The sequence below is a fragment of the Alligator mississippiensis genome, chromosome 12 (genome assembly GCF_030867095.1).
Source record: "Alligator mississippiensis isolate rAllMis1 chromosome 12, rAllMis1, whole genome shotgun sequence".
Taxonomy (NCBI): Eukaryota; Metazoa; Chordata; order Crocodylia; family Alligatoridae; genus Alligator; species Alligator mississippiensis.
Window position 1 is genome coordinate 56,529,997 of NC_081835.1, and position 19,711 is coordinate 56,549,707.

General features: G+C 42.2%; 1 protein-coding gene across 1 annotated transcript in view; it reads right to left on the reverse strand.

Annotated features, from left to right (window-relative positions):
• Positions 1-1,963: 1,963 nt before the first annotated feature.
• Positions 1,964-19,711, reverse strand: part of CDK5RAP2 (CDK5 regulatory subunit associated protein 2) — a 109,296-nt gene continuing 91,548 nt past the window's right edge. The window contains exons 29-38 of the mRNA XM_006269450.4: positions 19,378-19,494; positions 17,001-17,190; positions 16,667-16,788; positions 14,683-14,931; positions 13,157-13,237; positions 12,762-13,021; positions 10,456-10,602; positions 8,165-8,303; positions 2,968-3,014; positions 1,964-2,063 (exon numbers count right to left, since the gene is read on the reverse strand). Coding sequence (XP_006269512.2) covers positions 2,004-2,063; positions 2,968-3,014; positions 8,165-8,303; positions 10,456-10,602; positions 12,762-13,021; positions 13,157-13,237; positions 14,683-14,931; positions 16,667-16,788; positions 17,001-17,190; positions 19,378-19,494 — 1,412 coding nt within the window. The 3' untranslated portion in view covers positions 1,964-2,003. The remainder of the gene's footprint in view (positions 2,064-2,967; positions 3,015-8,164; positions 8,304-10,455; positions 10,603-12,761; positions 13,022-13,156; positions 13,238-14,682; positions 14,932-16,666; positions 16,789-17,000; positions 17,191-19,377; positions 19,495-19,711) is intronic.

A 19,711-nucleotide genomic window follows, 5' to 3' on the forward strand; every position in this document is an offset into this window, starting at 1 on the left:
ACACTCAAGAGCTGGGAAATGAACTCTTACCTGCTCAGGCTCCCTTGCATCTCAGACTCTGCCCCATCAGCCTGTGGGTGCCACTAGAGGGGAAGACTGGCACACGTTCCACTTCCCTCTCACATGCCATGCAGGGGCATTTATGTCCGTGTGCCACCCTTGGGAAGCTAGCAGGGGCTGGACAGGCCCAAAGGGTCCTGGACAGCCCAGAGGCAAGGTTCTCTCTCAAAGCACTGCTCTCCCTGGAGAGCGGCCATGGTGTAGGGGACATTGCCAAGGGCTCCAATTTTGCCTCGCTCCAAAACAACTGAGGAGTTCAATATATCTAGGGGATGGTGCTTCCCCCACCAACCAACCTGGGCATCCCATCCCTGGGTGGACCAGAAGCGCTCCAGCACTGACCAGATCACTCCCTTAAGGAAAGCCCCTCATCTCTAATAGCCAAGAGGCCATTCCTGACCTGGCCTTAATAAGAAAAAATTGCTATTAAATGGCTCAAGAGACCTGGGGAGAAAGTGCCCTTGTAATCTTAAATTCTCTAGGCCCTTGGTAAAGTTATAAAACCAACAGTCCTAACCTCTGAATGCTGTGCGCTGAGGTAGCATGGGAGTACAGCAACAGGGGTAGAGCTGGCACAAGTCAGACACAGGACCTCCCCAGCTGTGGCACAGCATGACTGCCTTGTGCACCAATGGGTTTCCAGAGGAGCTGGAGAGTTAGACCCTGCAACTGCATCACTCCTCACCTGTAGACTCCCATCCTCCTTGGAAAAGCCCAGCTCTCCTATGAACTAACTGAAGTATTATGACAGCTGTAAGGCCCCTGAGCCAGCTTCCGGTGGCATCACACAAAGATAGTTTGAGGAAGTCTTCATGGAGGGTCAGCTCCCTCAACTTTCCAAAAGCAGTGTATGCACTGGCAACTGGTCATACATGTGCCATGCTAGTGCCAGGGCCAGGGCAGTAACAGGCCCTGTTGGACAATGTGGGGAATGATGACAAAGACCACTCAACATTTTCACTCTTGGACTTCAGTTTTCCCATGTGGCGGATAAATGGCTGCCCTAGGGTCATGGCATGAGCTGCTGCACTAGGCCTGGGAGCCATGAGCTCCTGGCTCCTGCCTGTAGCAGAGCAAGGTGCATGGCAAGCAGATGTCGGGCTGATTTACTTCTGCCCAGGAACAGACCTGTGGAGACATGCTGCCCTCCCAGCCCCACTTCGTCCCTCTGCTCTATTGAGGGCAGCCACGACCTCCCCTGTGAGTGGCAAGGACCAACCTTCCCTTGAATTCAGTGGCGATTCACAAGTCCCCCCATGAGTATTTTTCCTTCCTGCCATGAAGGCTCTTACTGGAAGTTGCGGTCATGACTGGAGATCAAGCAGCTCCCTGGAAAGCAGCATTCAACTGGAATTTCTTAGAGACAGTATGACTGGCCTTCATGAGGCTGAACTGGTATTTGAAGCCTATGACTGAGGCTACCCCATCCAGTGGCCCCGTGCCTAACTTTCTTCGTGGCCCAATGGGCAAGCCTCTGAGACAATACACTCCTGTACTTAGAGCTTAGTTTGACTCAGCAAGAAGAGGCAATGATGGGCTCCATGTGCCCAGCACTCTGTACTCCTGCCTCACAGGCCTGTTTTGTGGGTTAGGTTTTGTGACTAAGCTTGACTTAAAAAAAAACAACCAAAAAAAACCCCCAACAACCACAAAAACTCCAGCATAACAAACAGAAAGATAAAGTTGAGACAAGGACTGTTTTAAAACTTTTCCAGATTTTTTCTTCAACACCTCCAGTACCCCACATGTGTAATAAATATTAAAAAACTTCTTTACATGATAGAAAATGTCAAATAAGTTATTTCCCAATAGCTTGTTTTCGTCAAAGGCTGACAGCACTACAAGAGCTGGAAGAACCTTTTACACCCATACATGGTAAGCCATAAAGAAACAAAAGCAGTGATCACGTAAGGGGATGGTCTTTATTAGTGGAACTGTCTCCGTCACAGAATCCTTTTTTTGTTGGTGTGCGAAGCTGCTTTTTGATTTTCATCTGGCTGAATCTGTTAAGAAAAGACATAGTTATTTACATAGTTATTTACTATGCTGCTGCAGCGCTTATAACAGATCAAAGCCTTGATCCTGCAACAGGTTCGGCAAGATGGGCCTTAACTCCAGCACTGTGATACATTGAACACACAAGTTTTCCTATGGGAGTAAAGATCTTTTTGCACAGTCAGACTGTAACTTGGACAAGAGTGAATCAGCGCTGTACCTAGATAAGAATGAGTTTGAGAACCTGCTGGTGTTGAGGCTTACAGAGGAAGCATGCATGGAAGAGAACTGAAAGGGAAAAACAATAGGAGATGTGAGAGGAAGGGTGGGGAAAGGTGACAGCAAGCATGTCATGGAGCTCAGGAAGTTAAATCTAAACATTCTTGGAAAAAATAAGATCTGAAAGGAGAATGTCTAGAAACTGATGCTAGAAACTCTGTATTAGCAAAGGCCTGTTTGCAGAAGCTTTGCCCAGCAGGGCTATAATTTTTAAAAAGCCAATTAATAAGATGTACCCAATAAACTAGCACTGAATTAGAGTCTTGGAGGCACAGAGCCAGATGATAAACTACTAGATTATGCCTTTCTGTTGAACATGAAATAATCAGTGAGGAAGAAGAAGATGCATACTAAACAATGGAAGGCATAAGGAATGAGGATGGGGTTAAGCCAGTTACCCAGTCATTAAATCCTAATTCTAACATAGAATTTAACCCTTAAATATTTAGTGATATTCATCTTAATAACTGGATGTAACTATTCCCTTGCCAGTGAGAAATACAAACCAAACATAAATGATAGCAAAGCTGCAAGCTATATTAACACAGCGATATAGATTTCCAGCAAACAGACTTACTAGAGCATAATGATATGTGCCACACAGCACTTAATGTAACTAAAGATTTTACTTACTTCTAGGTTTCCTCTAGCTTTCTTTAAAACATCATGGGTTAAAGCCACTGCAAAGACAAGCCACAGATTAGACAGAACAGTACTTAGCAGTTTTACTTCTTTCTATTTAATTAGACATGCTGTGTGCAAATATTAAATAAAAGACACCAAAATCTACAACAACAGATTACTTTAACAATCTTCCCATCACTCAGCCTATCAAAGCTAATAATCCACCATTATCCCCATGACTTCAACTTTTCACCTTATCCCAGAAGACTGCCATCCTTTCAAGATACAGTGCAGTACACCTACAGACTACTCCTATACCTTAACAGATGAAAAAACAGCTCCAGAAAGCTGAAAGACTTGCTCGAGACTCAGGGCAAACCAGTGGCCACGCCACAACTGGAACTCATACTTTTTCTATTTCCCAGGCCCATGCTCAGTCCATAACACTGTTCTGCCTTTTACATATAAATATATATAGACAACAAATATTCTTCCCATAACAAGGCCTCAAATACAGAGATGCCTACTCCACAACTGTATTTACATGGTTTAGTATGTACTACTACAAATATGCATAGTTCTTTACATGACAAGGACCCTCTTTCCCAAGGAAGTGAATGGAAGACTTTAAGGGGAAACGACAGTCTAACGAAAATCATAGGTAGCAATACAAGTAAGCCAGCTCCTCCAGCAGGATTGAACCAGTAATTCAAGAATGTGACAACCTGTATACCCTCTAGAGAAATCATGTAAGCGGCTTATTCTTAAGGGTTCCAAGTTTTCTCATTACGCCGCCTAGTCAGCTTCTGTAGCAAGAGAACAAGACCCGAGAGCTAGAGGAGGGAAAGCGCGAGGGAGGGGTCTATATAGAACTGATCTTTAGAAATGTCAAGTTAAACTGCGATTCTCTAATCTGTGTCAGCTCGGTAACAGCTGAAAAATAACGTTCACAAGTAGCAATTTAATATTCCAGTCTCAAAAAATAAACAATTTAGCCATAATAAAGATTTTTCATTACAATAATAAGAACCTAACAATTCCAAGGGTATAGCTGTCATGAGATAATTATACCCCTGGCAGATTACAGCAATTTGGCACTGCATTGTTACATGTTTAGATGAGGTTTATCAGCACTGAGTTGTCTTGCCTTAAGAATGCGCAACAATGATTGAGCCCAAGGAAAGTTCCTAGCTGTGTCTCTAAACGTATTTAGGAAGCTCAGGCAATAAGAATAATGGCCTGTGTACCCCCCCCAGCGTAGCTGGCCAGCTCAAAGAAATTTGGACTGGAAGATGAGATGGAAAGTAAGGTCACCCACTCAACCCCTGTGGTTTGTTACTAGCAGAAAGGAGGGGGGTGGAATCCACAACAATAATAAAAAAGGGAAGTATAAGCATGATGATACAATTTAACAGCTTCCTACCATTCACCTATCTTCTTGTATGCATGGTCAGGAATTTCTGTAGAGATGCAATTTAGAAACATTTGTGAAATTGCTCTTAAAGGCAAAGGTAACCTGACATCCATAATTCCCATAATCAATGAAACTTACAGAAAATTGTATCTAGATCTTTTTGTGTAAGAGAGTGCTCTCTGTTCATAAAGAACTCTGTTAGTAAATTCATTTTACCTGACAAAACTACATTTTTCTAAATCAAAAATATTAAATTCAGTACATGGGCAGAATGGAGAGAATATGAAACTAATAGTGACTCTGCTACTAGCCAGGCAGCATTTTGTATCAGGAGACTTCAGAATATGCCAGCTTCATTTTATCAGGACCTAATTCAGAACAGTATGTGAGTTCCCTCTGCGTGTATATCTGGGAGAGGGGACTTAAGAGAGACAAGGAGGCTATTCTCTCAAAGGCAAATGCTTCACTGCTTTATAACTTGCACAAACCACTGAAATTGCCCTTTTAACCAGACAAAGTAGTTCTGATTTCAGAAAGATCTAAACTGAGCTACTGAACTTTAAAACTGGAATAAAACAGGCTTGGATTTAGCAGGAAAAAAACAACTTTAAACTCATTCGTTAAGGTGCTTCCGATTGGACAGGACTACGAACTGTATAAATGCTGAATTGCAGGCAAAACACAGGTAACCTTTTTTAAAATATATATTTTAGATTTTGGAATAAAGAAACATCACCATGTGTTTCATTTCAATGACTTAAGTAACTTGTGGCATTTATGTAAGGCCATTTCAATGTACATTTAGCTTATGTAATGGATAACATTTAAAAATTCTAGATTAATTACTCATAAGAACATAAATGCCTTGCTGGAACAGGCCAGTGAGTCATCTAGTTCAGTCTTCAATGGAAGTTAATGTAAAGCATTTCAGAGGAAGGTGAACAAATCCTCCCACGGTGCACTAAAATGTGCAGTGCTACAGCACTTGGGAAAGGAAGGGAAGAGGAGAGCTTCATTCTCGAGCTGAATAAAATAGGCCCTGAAAGGTTGCATTTGTCTCATCTCGGACAGCTAGAAGATAAACATTTTCTAATTCATTTTATCAAATGGTTAAGGTGAGAACTGACTGCTTCCTTTAAAATATAACTTGGGACAAAGCAGGTTCCTCACCAATCGCATCATTCAAATCCCTTTAACTTAAAAAAAAATCCAGTGGAATTGGTTGTAAATGTATCATTTGGTAGCTGCACCAGATAAAAGCATTAGTGTGCACACCAAGGAGCTGCCATTTCCTTAAGCCACCAATAGTTTCTCTTTCTCTCTCTCCTTTCCCTGTTGCCTCTGTCTTTGCCAATCAGTAAGAGGTGCCAAAAGAGAAGCCACTAGTGCTGACCTCATCCTTTTGGAGTAAAGAGGCTTTGAGAACAAGAGGCAAGTTGCAGACACCCCATGATTTTCAAAAGGATGAGCAGAATGAGACCACTGGCTTTTCTTGCAGTCTAATTACTGCTGTTAACTGACAGAGGAAGGAAAGGAAAGTGGGAGGGCAGCAGGGGACAGGAAGGAGGAGGAGGTTAACCACAAAAGAAGGAAAAGAATAAGTAAGACTCAGGTAGTGTGTGCTGTGGCACGGCATTTGAAAGTTTCAAATAATGCACAGGCTAAGTGGTGCCGGATGAAGACTGTGCCTACTGGAAGTTGCTGAGTGGCTGCTGTGCAATGCTTCCAACACAGGCAGATGTCCTCAATGGCTGTTGTACTTGTGTAATAGTTACAGTTGCTCAGGTTTGTACTGGACGGCATTTATTTGATACAACTGCAGAATACACACTATGACAAATTTTCAGAAGCCATAGACAATTAAATCAGGTGACTTAGTGTTTCTTGCAATGCTCTGGATATGGCTGTTATGCTGTGAAATGAAATTTCACTTACAACAGTTTTTCCTATCCAAGCAGCCACACCTATTAGTAGCCTTCCTTTGCCTATATGCTACTGAACCCTGTCAGTTCTTCTGCATTCTTCCACTTTGTTCCAGACACTTGGCATATCGCCCTATGATGCTCCTGCATGGTCAGTTATCACAGCTATTGTGTGAGGTGTGTAGCAGACATGCATCAGGAACTCTAAATGCCTAATCTCAGGTTAAACTAGGATTGAGGCAAAATCACAGTTTTGAAAGGAGTAGTGGCAAAGTTCTGATATCTGGTATCTCCTGAAAAACACTTCCCCACAGTGAACGACACTTGCAGGATAGAAACTTGTATCAGACTGTAATAATATAAATGGAATAACTCAACAGATCAGCGGAGATGGATCACTATAATACCAATGCAATTTCAAATCATGGCAAATAACCATCTTACATCCCTTCATACTGCTTTTGTTCTTATACGATGCACAAGGCATAATCAAGCTTTATGCATTGAGGTGAATTTCTTCATAGTTTCATAGTTGGTAGGGTTGGAAGGAACCTAAGCAAATCATCAAGTCCGACCCCCTGCCATGACAGGAAAGGATGCTGAGGTCAACCGACCCCGGCTAGGTGTCTTTCTAGCCTCCTTTTGAAGACCCCCATGGTAGGAGCGAGCACCACTTCCCTTGGAAGTTGGTTCCAGATCCTAGCCACCCTGACTGTGAAGTAGCACCTCCTGATGTCTAGCCTGAATTTACTCTCAGTCAACTTATGGCCGTTATTCCTTGTTACTGCCAGTAGTGCTTGGGGGAACAAGGACTCACCCACTGCCACCTGGTCCCCCTTGGCCAGTTTACAGATGGCCACCAGATCCCCTCTCAGCCTTCTCTTGTGAAGGCTGAACAGGTTCAGGTCTCGTAGCCTCTCCTTGTAGGGCCTGCCCTGCTGACCCCTGATCATGCAAGTGGCCCTCCTCTGGACCCTCTCGATGCTGGCCACATCCCTCCTGAAGTGCGGGGCCCAGAACTAGATGCAGTACTCTAACTGCGGTCTGACCAATGTCACATAGAGGGCGAGGATCACCTCCTTGGACCTGCTCATGATGTATCTATGGATACATGACAAGGTGTAATTAGCCTTCCTGACTGCGTCCTCACACTGGTGGCCTGTGTTCATCTTGGAATCTATAATGATCCTTTTCTGCATCTGTGCTGAGAGGGGAGTTCCCCAGCCTGTAGGTATGCTGCTGGTTCTTACTCCCTACGTGCAGTACTCTACACTTGTCAGTACTGAATCCCATCTTATTCTCATCCGCCCACCCCTGTAACCTGTCCAGATCCAATTGCAGCCTGTCCCTCGCTTCTAGCATGCCCACTTCTCCCCACATCTTAGTGTCATCCACAAGTTTGAACAGGGTGCTTTTCACCCCCTCATCCAAGTCGCTGATGATGTTGAACAGTGTGGGCCCGAGGACCGAGCCCAAAGAGACCCCACTGCCCACATCCCTCCTGGTCGAAAATGACCCGTCCACCACCACTCTCTGGGTGTGGCCCTTCAGTCAGTTAGTGACCCATCCGACTGTGTAGGCATCGACACCACAATCTCCTAATTTTTTAATGAGAATGAGGTGAGAGACACCATTGAAGCCCTTCCTAAAGTCCAGAAAAACTACGTCCACCGCGACGCTTAGTTCTTCTTTGAACTAAGCTTCCAGCTTTATATTCTGTATAGTTTGGATTCTATGAAGTATTTAATAATAATTACTGAGAACGTTCCAAAGCAGCTACTGAGATAGTTTTTTCCTTTCATTTCAGCTAGTTAACCACTTGCTCCAGAAAATGTGGAAACTCAGAAGCAAATAATAAATATTCACTAACATTGATCAATGATGACTTTCTCCATGTTCTCCTTCAGTTGGTTTGTAGAGTGCAAACGTTTCACCATACTGTGTAACTTCTTCTCCTGCTCAGACAGTTTCTTACGGAGTCTAAGTATTTCTGCTTTCATTCCTTCATCCTGAATTGAATTAGGAAAATACTACTTTAGAATCATTATATAAACTACAGTAGATATTAGTCAGTTGCCAAGCAGTTTAATATATAGGTGTCAAAGATGTGGCCCACAGGGCCAGATCTGGCCTATGGAGGCCTAGGATCTGGCCTGTAAGGCTCAGACCGACTCCACGCATCCCATGTAGCACATGCTGGCCTCAGCATGCAGCATATGAAGCCGACTTGGTGAGCGCTGTAAGCAGCATGAGGGGCTGGACCCAGCACTGCAGGTACTGCATGTAGCACAGGGAGCTGGTCCAGTGCGCACTGCATGCAGTGCCTGCACCAGACCACAGTTGTGTGCTGGCTCCAGGGCTGGTCCAGATCAGGCCTGCAGACTCACCCATGAAAAATCAGGGCCCAGGGCTGGTCAGTGAAGGCATCTCATGCAGCATGGACATGCTAGCTCTGCACATAAGTCCCAGACCAGGGTCAGCATGTGCTGCATGCAGCCCTAGTCCAGGGACATGCTGCATGAGGTGCCTGTGCCAGACAAGCCCTGTGCTCTGGCTTCAGTGTGTGGGGCCAGTCTGTGGACCTGATCTGTCATGCAGATGGGTCCCATGCCCCTCATTCTGACCACAGGGTCAGATAAGTTTGATGACCTGGGCTAATGCAACAGCCCTCAAACTTCCTCATAATGTTGACAGCTTCTTAAGGGACTAATCTCCCAATTTCAGTTGTACTGGCCACCTGCCTTTTGATTACAAAATATCCCAGAGGCAGCTGCAGCAGTTGCATACATGGAAACTAAAACCATGAAGTATTGGTGTAGTTTTAGTAGTCTATTTTTTTTATTTAATCTACCCATCCTATAATTTCTTTTCTTCTCAACTGGAAATCATAAGAACAGCCATTACCCTAGGACCCAAAAGTGCTCAAGGACTACAGGCAATCCACAGACCACAGTTTCAGAACCTCTGTATAACTATGTTCTTTTATAGGTAGTGTCCTTTAAATCAGAGAATCTGGAAGTGACAGGGCAGTTTTATTGCAATCTGTTTAAAATCTGTTCTCTTTAGGTAAATGTTTTATTTCAACAAACAATGCCCCAAATGTAATCACTATGTAACACTACTGAACAGAAGACGTATGGGAGCCTGTACCTTATCTGAATGTTCTCAATACACACTGATTACATATACATAGGTGTCTATGTAGAAAAACAGCATTTAAACTCATTTAAAAACAGCACCAGCTCATAGCTTCTCTAAGTACAGGATCGCAACACAAGTGATTTCTACTGGGGAGCAGAGTTTATACCTTTCATTCATTTACAGATGCATTTTAGCAAAAGAATATTTTAACAAAAGAATATAATTAAAATGGTATATAAAATGTCTTTTTACCATCCAACACATTTTAGTAATATTGTTTCCCTGAAAAACACACAAAAATACCTCAATAGAAAAAAAGGTAGATTATTCTAAAGCCACAGTTTTAAACAGCTCATTGTTGAGTGGTGGTAGGATGACAGGATAGGCAATTCATTCTTCATTCTGTTTATATCAGTACATTTGCATAGAGCAATGCATTTTTAGTTAAAATGTTATAAAACTCGTCTTGGGTTTCTGTTGCTCTTTTAAAAGATATCTCATTTCATAGCTAAGGTGTCAAAGCAGTGAAGGTGAAATGTAGTCCCTTGACTATACCAAAGCCATGAAACAAGCTGCTGGTTGCTAACGGACAATAAGACTCTTTCTTGTTACTGTTCTAGACACAATTTGTTTGACTATGTTTGTATAATGAAGAGTCCAAGCTTGAACTAGATGAAGTCTACATTGAGTACTTGCCTAGATCTCAGAGATATTATGGAATACATTATAGCTTGCGTCTTTAATACATAGACGAACCCCTGGTTACTAGAGGGCCCAGCATGCAGTGATAGTGACTGAGACAGCAGACTGCCTCACACTTGGTCTTTTTGTGGTCTTGGTCTTCAGGGACTAAAGCTGTCTAAAAGTGAAGGTAGCTACGGCCTAAAGTTTGCCCATGCTGGTTCACAACCTTCAAAAGACTGATACGGCCAACAAAAGAATGCGCGGGGCAAGTGTTTGTTTCAGAACACCCCTTTAAACTTTTCACTGCTTCCAACTCCACCCCCAAAAACCTAGTACCTGACTGTAGTGAGCAGTACTGTGGACAACTTTCATGGGAAGAGAAACTCTCCAGAGAAGCTTCAATAAACGTGCAGCCTCCTCTAAATTCTGCTGTACCGTGTGAATGTTTGCAGAAAAGCTATTCAGTGATGTCTGGGCTGGACCCTATATTGCAAGATCAGAAAACATGTTATATTTTATCTGAAAGACAGTATGAAAAAGTAAGCTTTAATTAACATTATAAATTTCCTTGCTAAGAATTTCATGTTTAATACAATGAACAAGGCTAGTGTGTGCCAGGAAAAACTAATTTATTAGTTTAGAAAACCTGCTGAATTATACATTATTCAAGAAACTTGGGGTTGGGGGATTATCCTAATCAATAACAGTGATTAATAATGGGTTACATTTACTGTACCTGCTATGCCACATGGAAATACTTGGCAACTCTCTTCTTTCTCCATTTGCATTTCATGGCATGCTATTTGAAAGTCAAATGACTCCAGACATCAATTTAAGCAATATAGATGTTTCTTCCTTAGCAGACCCCTTAAACTGTTCCATTTAATGCTAAAATAACTATCAGGGCACATATAAAATGTTTTCCTCTGCTGACAGATGAGAAAACCAAATTGAAGAAATTGCATAAATGTGAAATAAAGGAGAGAAAGGAAGGAAAGAATGCATAGGGAGCAAATGAATTACCCAAGTGATGGTGATGGTGGGGGAGTGGGAGAAAAGCATTTGCTCTGCCTGCCCCAATTCAACATGCCATCTGAATGCTTATTTAGCATTGTTATCTAACAAGAAGCCTTTCATCATGTGAAATACCCCTTTTGCTAAATAGTTTGAAACTACAGGAATGTAAAGCTTGGCAGTAGACTACAAATTGTGGAACGTATCGCTTTTATCTTTACACCAACAAAACAAGTTATAATCTTGCTGGAAGATTACTACTTCAATCATTACTAGTATCTTAACTAGGTCATCTGAAAATGGAAACTACTTCAGAGAGCCTGAAGTGTCAGGAAGGCATCACTGTCACAAAACAATGCTGTTTTCCTCCCCACCCCCAAGAGTTGCTATGGGGGCTCCATATTCAATATCTTTGCTAATTATAAGACGGGAAAGAGTAGCACTGTAAATTTTAAAATGCAATTATCTTCTATTTTTTAAAGACCAAGAGGGATTTTTCTATAACTTTTATAGCATAATGATCTCATCTCCTCCACCCCCCACAAAAAATATTGCCAGACCACTGACTGTATCCAGTAATTGGTATGAATTGGGTGGAAGATTCTGCATAGAAAGACTGACTACCTGCTGCTATCTAGTATATATATTATCTTATTTCCTATTGTTCCCCTTGCTCGTGTCACTTGCAAAAATATATGTGGAGAACACGAGGAAGGAGAACAAAAGGAAATAAGATACTGTTTCTTTAAATAAATGTCTTTAAAATGAATATAAACTGGGACAGGCACCACTACTACACATCAATCACAACTATGTGGCTTTTGCCTGGTGTTTCTGTAAGACAGGACAAAAGTTAATAGGATGCTTTAGTTGTGCATTTCCTTTCCCCTAGCAGGCCTGGATTTTTCAAGGTGAATTTCAGCTTAATTTTCTCAGTTTATCCCAAAACAAGCATTACAGTTACAGAATACCTTATTTTACAGAGAGGCATTATTGATATATAGTTTCTCTCTCTTTTAATTTTTAAGTTTCCAAAATCTAGACAAATTTCCCTAATAAAAGCAGTTTCCCTCAGTTAAAGTCATGAATAAAAATGAGACTGTGCACTCTAGGACTAGCATTAGTTGATCTGCCCACATTGCATTAACCAGCTGTGCTCAGAAAAGCCCCAGCTTGTCGAGGCTGAGGTACTTCGGCAAAGCCGCACCATTTGCTTGTTCCCTTATTTATCTAAACCAGGGGTTGTCAACCTTTTTTAATAGGTGTACCCCCAGCGGCTGGACACAGAGTGGGGCAGCGGGGGGACGGCGCTGGTGCACAGCTGGATGCGGAGCAGTGGCAACGTGGGGTGGTGGGTGGCAGGCGCTGCATGCGAACTTCTCCACCCCCCGCCCTGCCCCTGGCCAGCCAGCCAGTGCCTGCGTGGGCCGCAGAGGGGCACCACTGCCCTAGCCCTTCCACCAGCCCTACTCCTGGGAGGCGGTGGTGCAGGGTGGTGGGTGGCAGCACTCCGTCTCCACCCACGCGTACCTCTTAGGGCCTTCCCACATACCCCCAGTTGACAACCCCTCATCTAAACCATACATATTAAGAAGATTCATTGTCCTCTCATCATTCTCACTGCTTACCTTTACTCCAGGCTCCACATGTTTCATACTAGTGATCTCTATCAAAGGACCCTCCATTTCTGATAGCAACTTTTGCCCTTCTGAGATCTGCTTCCGTAGGGCATTGTAATCCTCAATCAAGCCAAGGATATGGCGTCCAGTTTTGTCTGCCCACATACGATGGCCAGGCACAAGACGGGGAGTGCATGACGTACCAGTAGAGGAGATGCTGCTGCACTGTGAAGAGTTGTCTACATCTTCTTTACATGCTAGTTGGGTGTCTAAGGTAGAAAAAGTTGCACTTGATTTTTAAAGCCAGATCCTTTCAACATGTAAAAAAGTAACATACACATACATATCTCAAACAGCAACCTTAGGATATGGGATTGTTAGAACATTCTTGTCCTTGGATATACCTGCTTTCATTGATGTGTAATGTCCATGCTTCTGTAACTCGCATATATTACTGTCTGCCGCAGGGAATGTCTGACCAACTTCTATATGCCCAAAACAGGAAGAAAAAAAAACTAATCAGTAAGATGGCATCATGCTATTTATTTTATTTTTTTTTACTGAAAGATCTCCCTAACCTTACTTCTGCATGTCTTCGCTTCACAGATTTCACGTAATAGCAACAAAGGGACTCCCTATAAAGCAGGGCCAGCTCTCTGGAAGCCACATATTCCTACACTTTTCTAGCACATAGCCATAATTCTGAGTACCTACCAAATCTATTCACTGCTGGAAAAAATCTCCTTGAGTACTTAAGAGAAAAGGCTGCCTGGAATGCATGCAGAAAGCTAACAAATTTAGGTTTTAGCACATCAAGGAGCCTTCAGAGCTTTACATGTCCATAGCCAAGCAACCTAATCCCTCCCCACTCCCACCCTTCCAATCTCAACAACTCTGGCAGTATGTCAGAAGGAAGGAAATGGTGTATCAAGTAATCAGGTCCATTACCATTACCATTTGGGGTAGTATAGATCAAGACCAGCACCTAGATTCCACCCAGAAACTTACAGGAGCCAACACAATGCTTGGAGTGTTGATATTATATGCTCCTCACGTAAGACCCAATATTGCCCAAATAAACCAGCTTACGCTTCTAAGTGTTCCCAAGTCGGCGCTGCAAAATGTAGACTATATTATGGTAATCTAGTCACGGGGTGATGAATGCATGGAAAAAACAGCAACCCAAACAGTGTATAGACCATGGTATGGTTCTGCTGCATTCAGGCTCTTTCTTCTCCATCAAGTGGAACAGAATTTGCACCGTTTGAGTAAATATCTTATATAAAACACAAGTCAAGTTGTGGTAGATGGGTCCACGTTGGGGAAGGAGGGATGAAGCTCCTATTGTGGTATATTGTGCTTCAAGGCCTCCACAACGACCCACTGATCAGCACAGGCTATTTGATACAATGTGCCAGGGCATTTATGTGGGCCGGGGGAAAAGAAACATGGATTCATGACCCCTTGATTTGCTAGTGATTTAATAATGATGCAAATAAAGATAAAATATTTCTGAAGAGCATAAAGGGGGCAACTGATTTATACAAAGATCACCCAGTGCACTTATTGATTGTTCTTGAGTAATGCAGTCACCTCTAACAAATGTCCTATAGTTGAGCATTAAATTGAGAACTTCTAGGTAAGCAAAATTTATGGCAACTTAACCTGGCCATCTTTCCATTCCAACTGTCTGCAAACCTTTTGCTCAAATCAAAAGGAAATCACAGTTAAAGGCTCTGAGAAAGTGTGGCGTGCATTTCACCTCCGCATGAACTAATAACTCTAATAGGGAAAGGATTTGAAAGGCTGCAGGCAACTCCCAAATCACACAGTTGATATCATGTGTGGCATCAGGAAAAAAGAGAGGCATCTTTAAAGAACAGGGGGCACCACTTTCTGGAGTGTTATAAAAGCATATACTGCACACTACCATTCATTCCTGTACAATGCTGAGATTCGTGTTTGAACAGGTAGTTGATATTCACAGGTGACACTGAGCCCACTTCCTCTCTCTTTTCTTTTGAAAGCTGCTCCTCTAATTTTTCATGCAAAGTCTTGTTCGTCTCTATGCTTCTTTCAAGCTGCACTCGCAAACTCTGTATTTCAGTCAATAGTTCATGTAAATCAAGTGGATTATTTTGATCTTTTCGGAATTCTTCTGAAGCATCATGTCCAGGATCTGAGAAAAACACTTAACATCTTTAACAATTAAAATAATGTTAACCATTATAAGAATGCTGAACAAGTAAATTATAGCCAGCTTTATCCTCAATATTAAGAATTAACTACAAACAGTATTAAGATAATGGGTTGACAAAAAAAAGCAAGTCTTAATTGCGCCTACCCTCAAAAGATTTAAAGAGCTGAAAATTATTTTTCACTTTGTCCATAAAAGCTAATAAGTTCTATGCCAAAAGCAAAATTATAATAATAAGAGACTAGAATGAAAAGGATTTACAAAATTTGAAGTGCATTAACGCACAGTCTGGGGGAAAAAAAGGAGCAGGTAATCTTGGAGCGAGGAGAAGGGCTGGAGTACTACAGAAAGTATAATTTCACAAAGCAAAAAGAGAACTGTGATCACCTGGCAACCAGAGAAACCAACCTGAGAAAACCTGAGGGCTCAGTTCTTCCTTTCATAAGGAGAAGTAGTACACAAAGCACTCCCTGTATTCCTGCACAATGAGATCCCAAAGTGTTCTTCAAGCAGTGGGAAAGGGCTTACAATGGCCTGAGAAGGCAATTATTCTGACCCTCCAATTATGTGGAGACTTCACGTTCTGCAAAGAGATTCAGCTCTATCCCAGATCCGCCCCCTCCATATTTCTTCTATCCCTTGGTCACAACAAGACTTTTAACACAATGATGACGGCGACAGATAATGTAGTAAGAATCAGCAGTCATTTCTGCGCAGATTTTTGCTAGGAAATGTTCTGGATTTTGAAGGAAGCATGCAATAAAGACTGACTGTTATCCAGCTCTACCTATCCCTCCCCACCCTACCTGTGTTGTGGTCATTCTGTCTGGTTTCTCCCAAACTCCTGAGAAATGGAGAAAACCCTTGTGTAAGTTTTATTTCCCCCCCATCCACAAGGAGACAGGAGTTTAGGTATATAAAACATTTCAAGGGGCTACTTCTGGCAGCTCTCTAACACCATGCAGGAGGTGTTACCATGTAGGAGCTGTCATTTGACACCTACTCTGTGCTCAGGAATGGTGGCTTCAGCATAAGGAGGCACACTGCATCTAGCTTAGGGAACACAAACAGTGAAGATGTGGTAGCCCATTTTCTGGTGCCCAAATAACTAAGACTCCCAGCAGGCAGATACAGCCTGTACTGCAACATAGGCCACTGCATCTTCACTGCTATTGTTACCTAATTTAGCGTATGCTGTTTCAGCATATTGTTTCAACCTTCTCAAGACAATGTCATCACCAGTGTGAAGAGCTTGAAGGCCACCAGATAGCGTTATAAATGGGCACAAGTCAACAATGTGGGGCATGGTTTGAACTTGTCTATAAAGGCATTTGTTGTCATTGCCCCATTGGTATGGGGCACGAAAGCCCCATTGGTATAGGTTTGAGGCACAGTGACCCTGTCCAGATCGAAAACAGTTGAAGAGTGCCCAATAACGGCATAACCAGCTAAATCCTGGTCGACTGACTGTAGGGTCAGAAATGATGTGGTGATTGATTGGTGCTTGTGCTGACCACACTAAGCAGACCTCTACTAAGTAATATTCTTCCTTTGCATCACTGCCCCCCTAGTTCCTGTGATAGTACTGGACACCTAAATAGAAGTAAGGAGCACTGATGTACTCTGACTCCTGCCTTAGTTAGCTTGACAAGGTCATAGATAGAGAAAAGAGGGTCTGCAGCAACAAAGAGTGCAAAAACAATTGCCCGTTTGATACCTGTCCTCCTTCTGCTGGCTTCCTCCAACTTTTCATACACTTTGAGTTCAATTCGGAGCGACTGCAGTAATTTGTCATTCTCACACAGCTGGTGCTGTTTTGCATTCAGTTCTGTTTGCAACCTGGTAAGTACCAATGGACGGATAAATTACAGGTAGTGAATTCACTTATTCCATACTTTAAAATCTCAAATCCCCCTTGCCTTCACCATGTTCTCTCTTCTTGAGGGTACCTATGCAGCTCATTAATGTTAATGGCCGTGGCCAAACGCTTGCATGTCATATTGACTATTTACTCCTCCAAATGAATGTCTAAACGGGGACAGGATTGATACCTGTTTAATTCATTGCGATTGCTGTAAATCTCATGAGTCAGATGTCTGTTTTCGTCCTCCTTTTTGCTGATCTGTTTTTGCAGCCTTTCATTTTCTTTCTTCACACAGCCATAATCCTTGTGGAGATGCTCAATGGCTGCACTCTTCTTGGAGAGAGACTCCCTCAACTTTTCATTTTCCTTTTGTTTATCTGAAAGCAGAAGAAATGCAAGGTGTTTGCAATACCTACAACATACTTAGGCTATGCTGCTCGTCATCAGCTTTCTAAGAAGCTGGCAGAGCAATAACAAAAATAAGATGCTCTTCTGCATTTTGTGATTGCACTATTTAAATTTTTCTAAAGCCTTTTTAGTAGATAAGTTTCCTTGAATGCAGTGCCTGTGTAACCCTCAAAACACAAAGGCCTGTTTCTAGGGGAAGCTAAGTACTACCTGCCATATGTCAAACACCCTCAGCCTCCTGTTGAAATCAGTGGGAGAGGGACTACTTAGCTACTTCCAGTCAGGCTCCAAACGAGGCATATTTATCTCAAGTACGCTTACTGAGTATTATACTGGTCTTGGAAGGAAGGAAGGAAGGGCTTGAGTAAAGCTACTACATGCCCTATAACAACCCCTCCCCCTCCATTCTCTCCACTAAAAAATGAAGCATGTTGTCTTTCTTTGTATTATCTATCTGCCATCAGCACCATGCTAACTCATCCCTCTCCTTGACATGCTCTGCCTTCCCCAGGTTGGTTCCTTGATTAAGAATTGTCACTAGAAGCAGTTGCTCTCATTGGAAATCAGTGTTAAATAGGAAAGAGGAATCATTCTGTCTCCCAAGAGTTAGAAACCCTTCCATTTTAGCAAAGCAGCCAAGTTGAAAGTTTATGAAAATGGGTCCCAATCCAATGCATGGATCCTATTCCCTCAGGATTAGAATACTTCCCATTAAAGTCAATGGACATTTCATTGCAGCATGAGACTAGGAGGTCTAATCTTGTAGCCAGTGCCTAGAGTTTAATATCATTGGCATTTACTGGTCTTCTAGTTAATGTTAAAACTATTGAATGGTACGTATTTTGACCTGAGACATAAGCAAATTACAAACACACAGTATCAATACATGGTGAAAACAAATATAGAGCCAGATCAAAATGAGCTGATTTTCACCATGGTATGTGGGGATTCAGCCACATGGTTACCTTTCATACTTTTATGTGGTGTGACTGAATCTTTTTGATCAGCACTGAAAATGTAGTGTAATTACTTCATAGATGATTTAGAAAGTGACAATTTGACTTCATCTAACACTGTAGGAGGAGAGGAAAAGGCTGAGACTGACCAGATAAGCACTCAAGACCAAAGGTAGCCTTCCTTCTGTAGTCTGATTCTTAGGATAAAAGAAGAGACCCATGAACTCAAGGGAGGCTGGCTCCGTCTTAAACATAAAAGGCAACAATGCCTTGTTCTGATGGGCATCCCTTAGACATGCTGCTCACATAGCAAACCCCGACATTATATATATATTGCAGCGTGGCAACAGACAAAAACAAAAGCATCTTATATTGGCATAAAAAGTAAAACCTTGAAAAAATTGATACACATCAAAAACCCCTATATCAGATGACGGAATAAATGACATGAGGGGAGTGCCTGTGTACTTCTGTTATACTGATAGTTCTAACACTGCTCTGCAAATAGAGAGAATCTTATGACCTAAGGTTTAACCATAACTGCTTTTAAGAGCAGTTGGTTCAGAGGGGTCTGAATTAAGAGTATTTTGCTGCCTCGAGCACAAAGATGAGGAAGGCAAGCTAAAAAGTTGCAAAAGAAAACTGATTGCTCCAGGTCCTTTCTCTGTGTCTAATCAGCTTGAAGAGGGAAACTGAGTAGAGCTATCCAAGCTTCCCTGTGCATCAGGCTCTAGATTCCTTTGGGGAATGAGTCTGTTTTCCTTTGCAGTCAGCTCCCTGGGGGAAGAAGTCCATTCAGAAGGAAACTGAACAATTGTAGTCAATTTCCCTCGGTCAGTTTTCGACACAGAGGGTTTCGGCAAGGAAGCACAACAAAAAAGAGTTAGGAGAAGGGAAGAAGAAATAGGTACAAAAGAAAAGAGGAATCCATAAAAAACAGGGGAGAGGAAATGAACAAAGATACAAGAGGAAAGCTGTGGGCAGGCAGAGAGAAAACAGGACCATTACTCCAATGCCTCGCCCAGTATTAGCCACTGTGTGGGTTTTTGGCTTGGCACAAAACTACAGGAGTAAAGAGATCCGTGAAGACAATTTGATGGAAGGACTGTAAATATTTTATTGTTTTCAGATTTGGAATAAAAATGAAAGGTGCTTTCCAAATTACAATCTGCTCCTTTAAAGCTAAGTTTCATACTTTACCTCTGGATCCTTTTGCCAGCATTATATTCAAAACCTGATTTTGCTTCCTCAGGAAATGAATTTCAGAAGTCAGGGAATTATGTTGCTCTGTGCCATGGATAAAAATGTTTGCAGAACCTATAAATATATACATAAAATATGATTTATGAGTCATCTCTAGGTCAGTAAAGATTAAACTTTCCAGACAAGAACAATTTAAACAATGCAGAAAAACATGTTATGAAAGATATTTATCCCCTATATATTTCTGAAGGTTATCACTACAGACTGAAAGGCAATTCAGGTAAACTCAAAGCCAACAAAAAACTGCATTCCAAGTACCTCGCTCATTCTG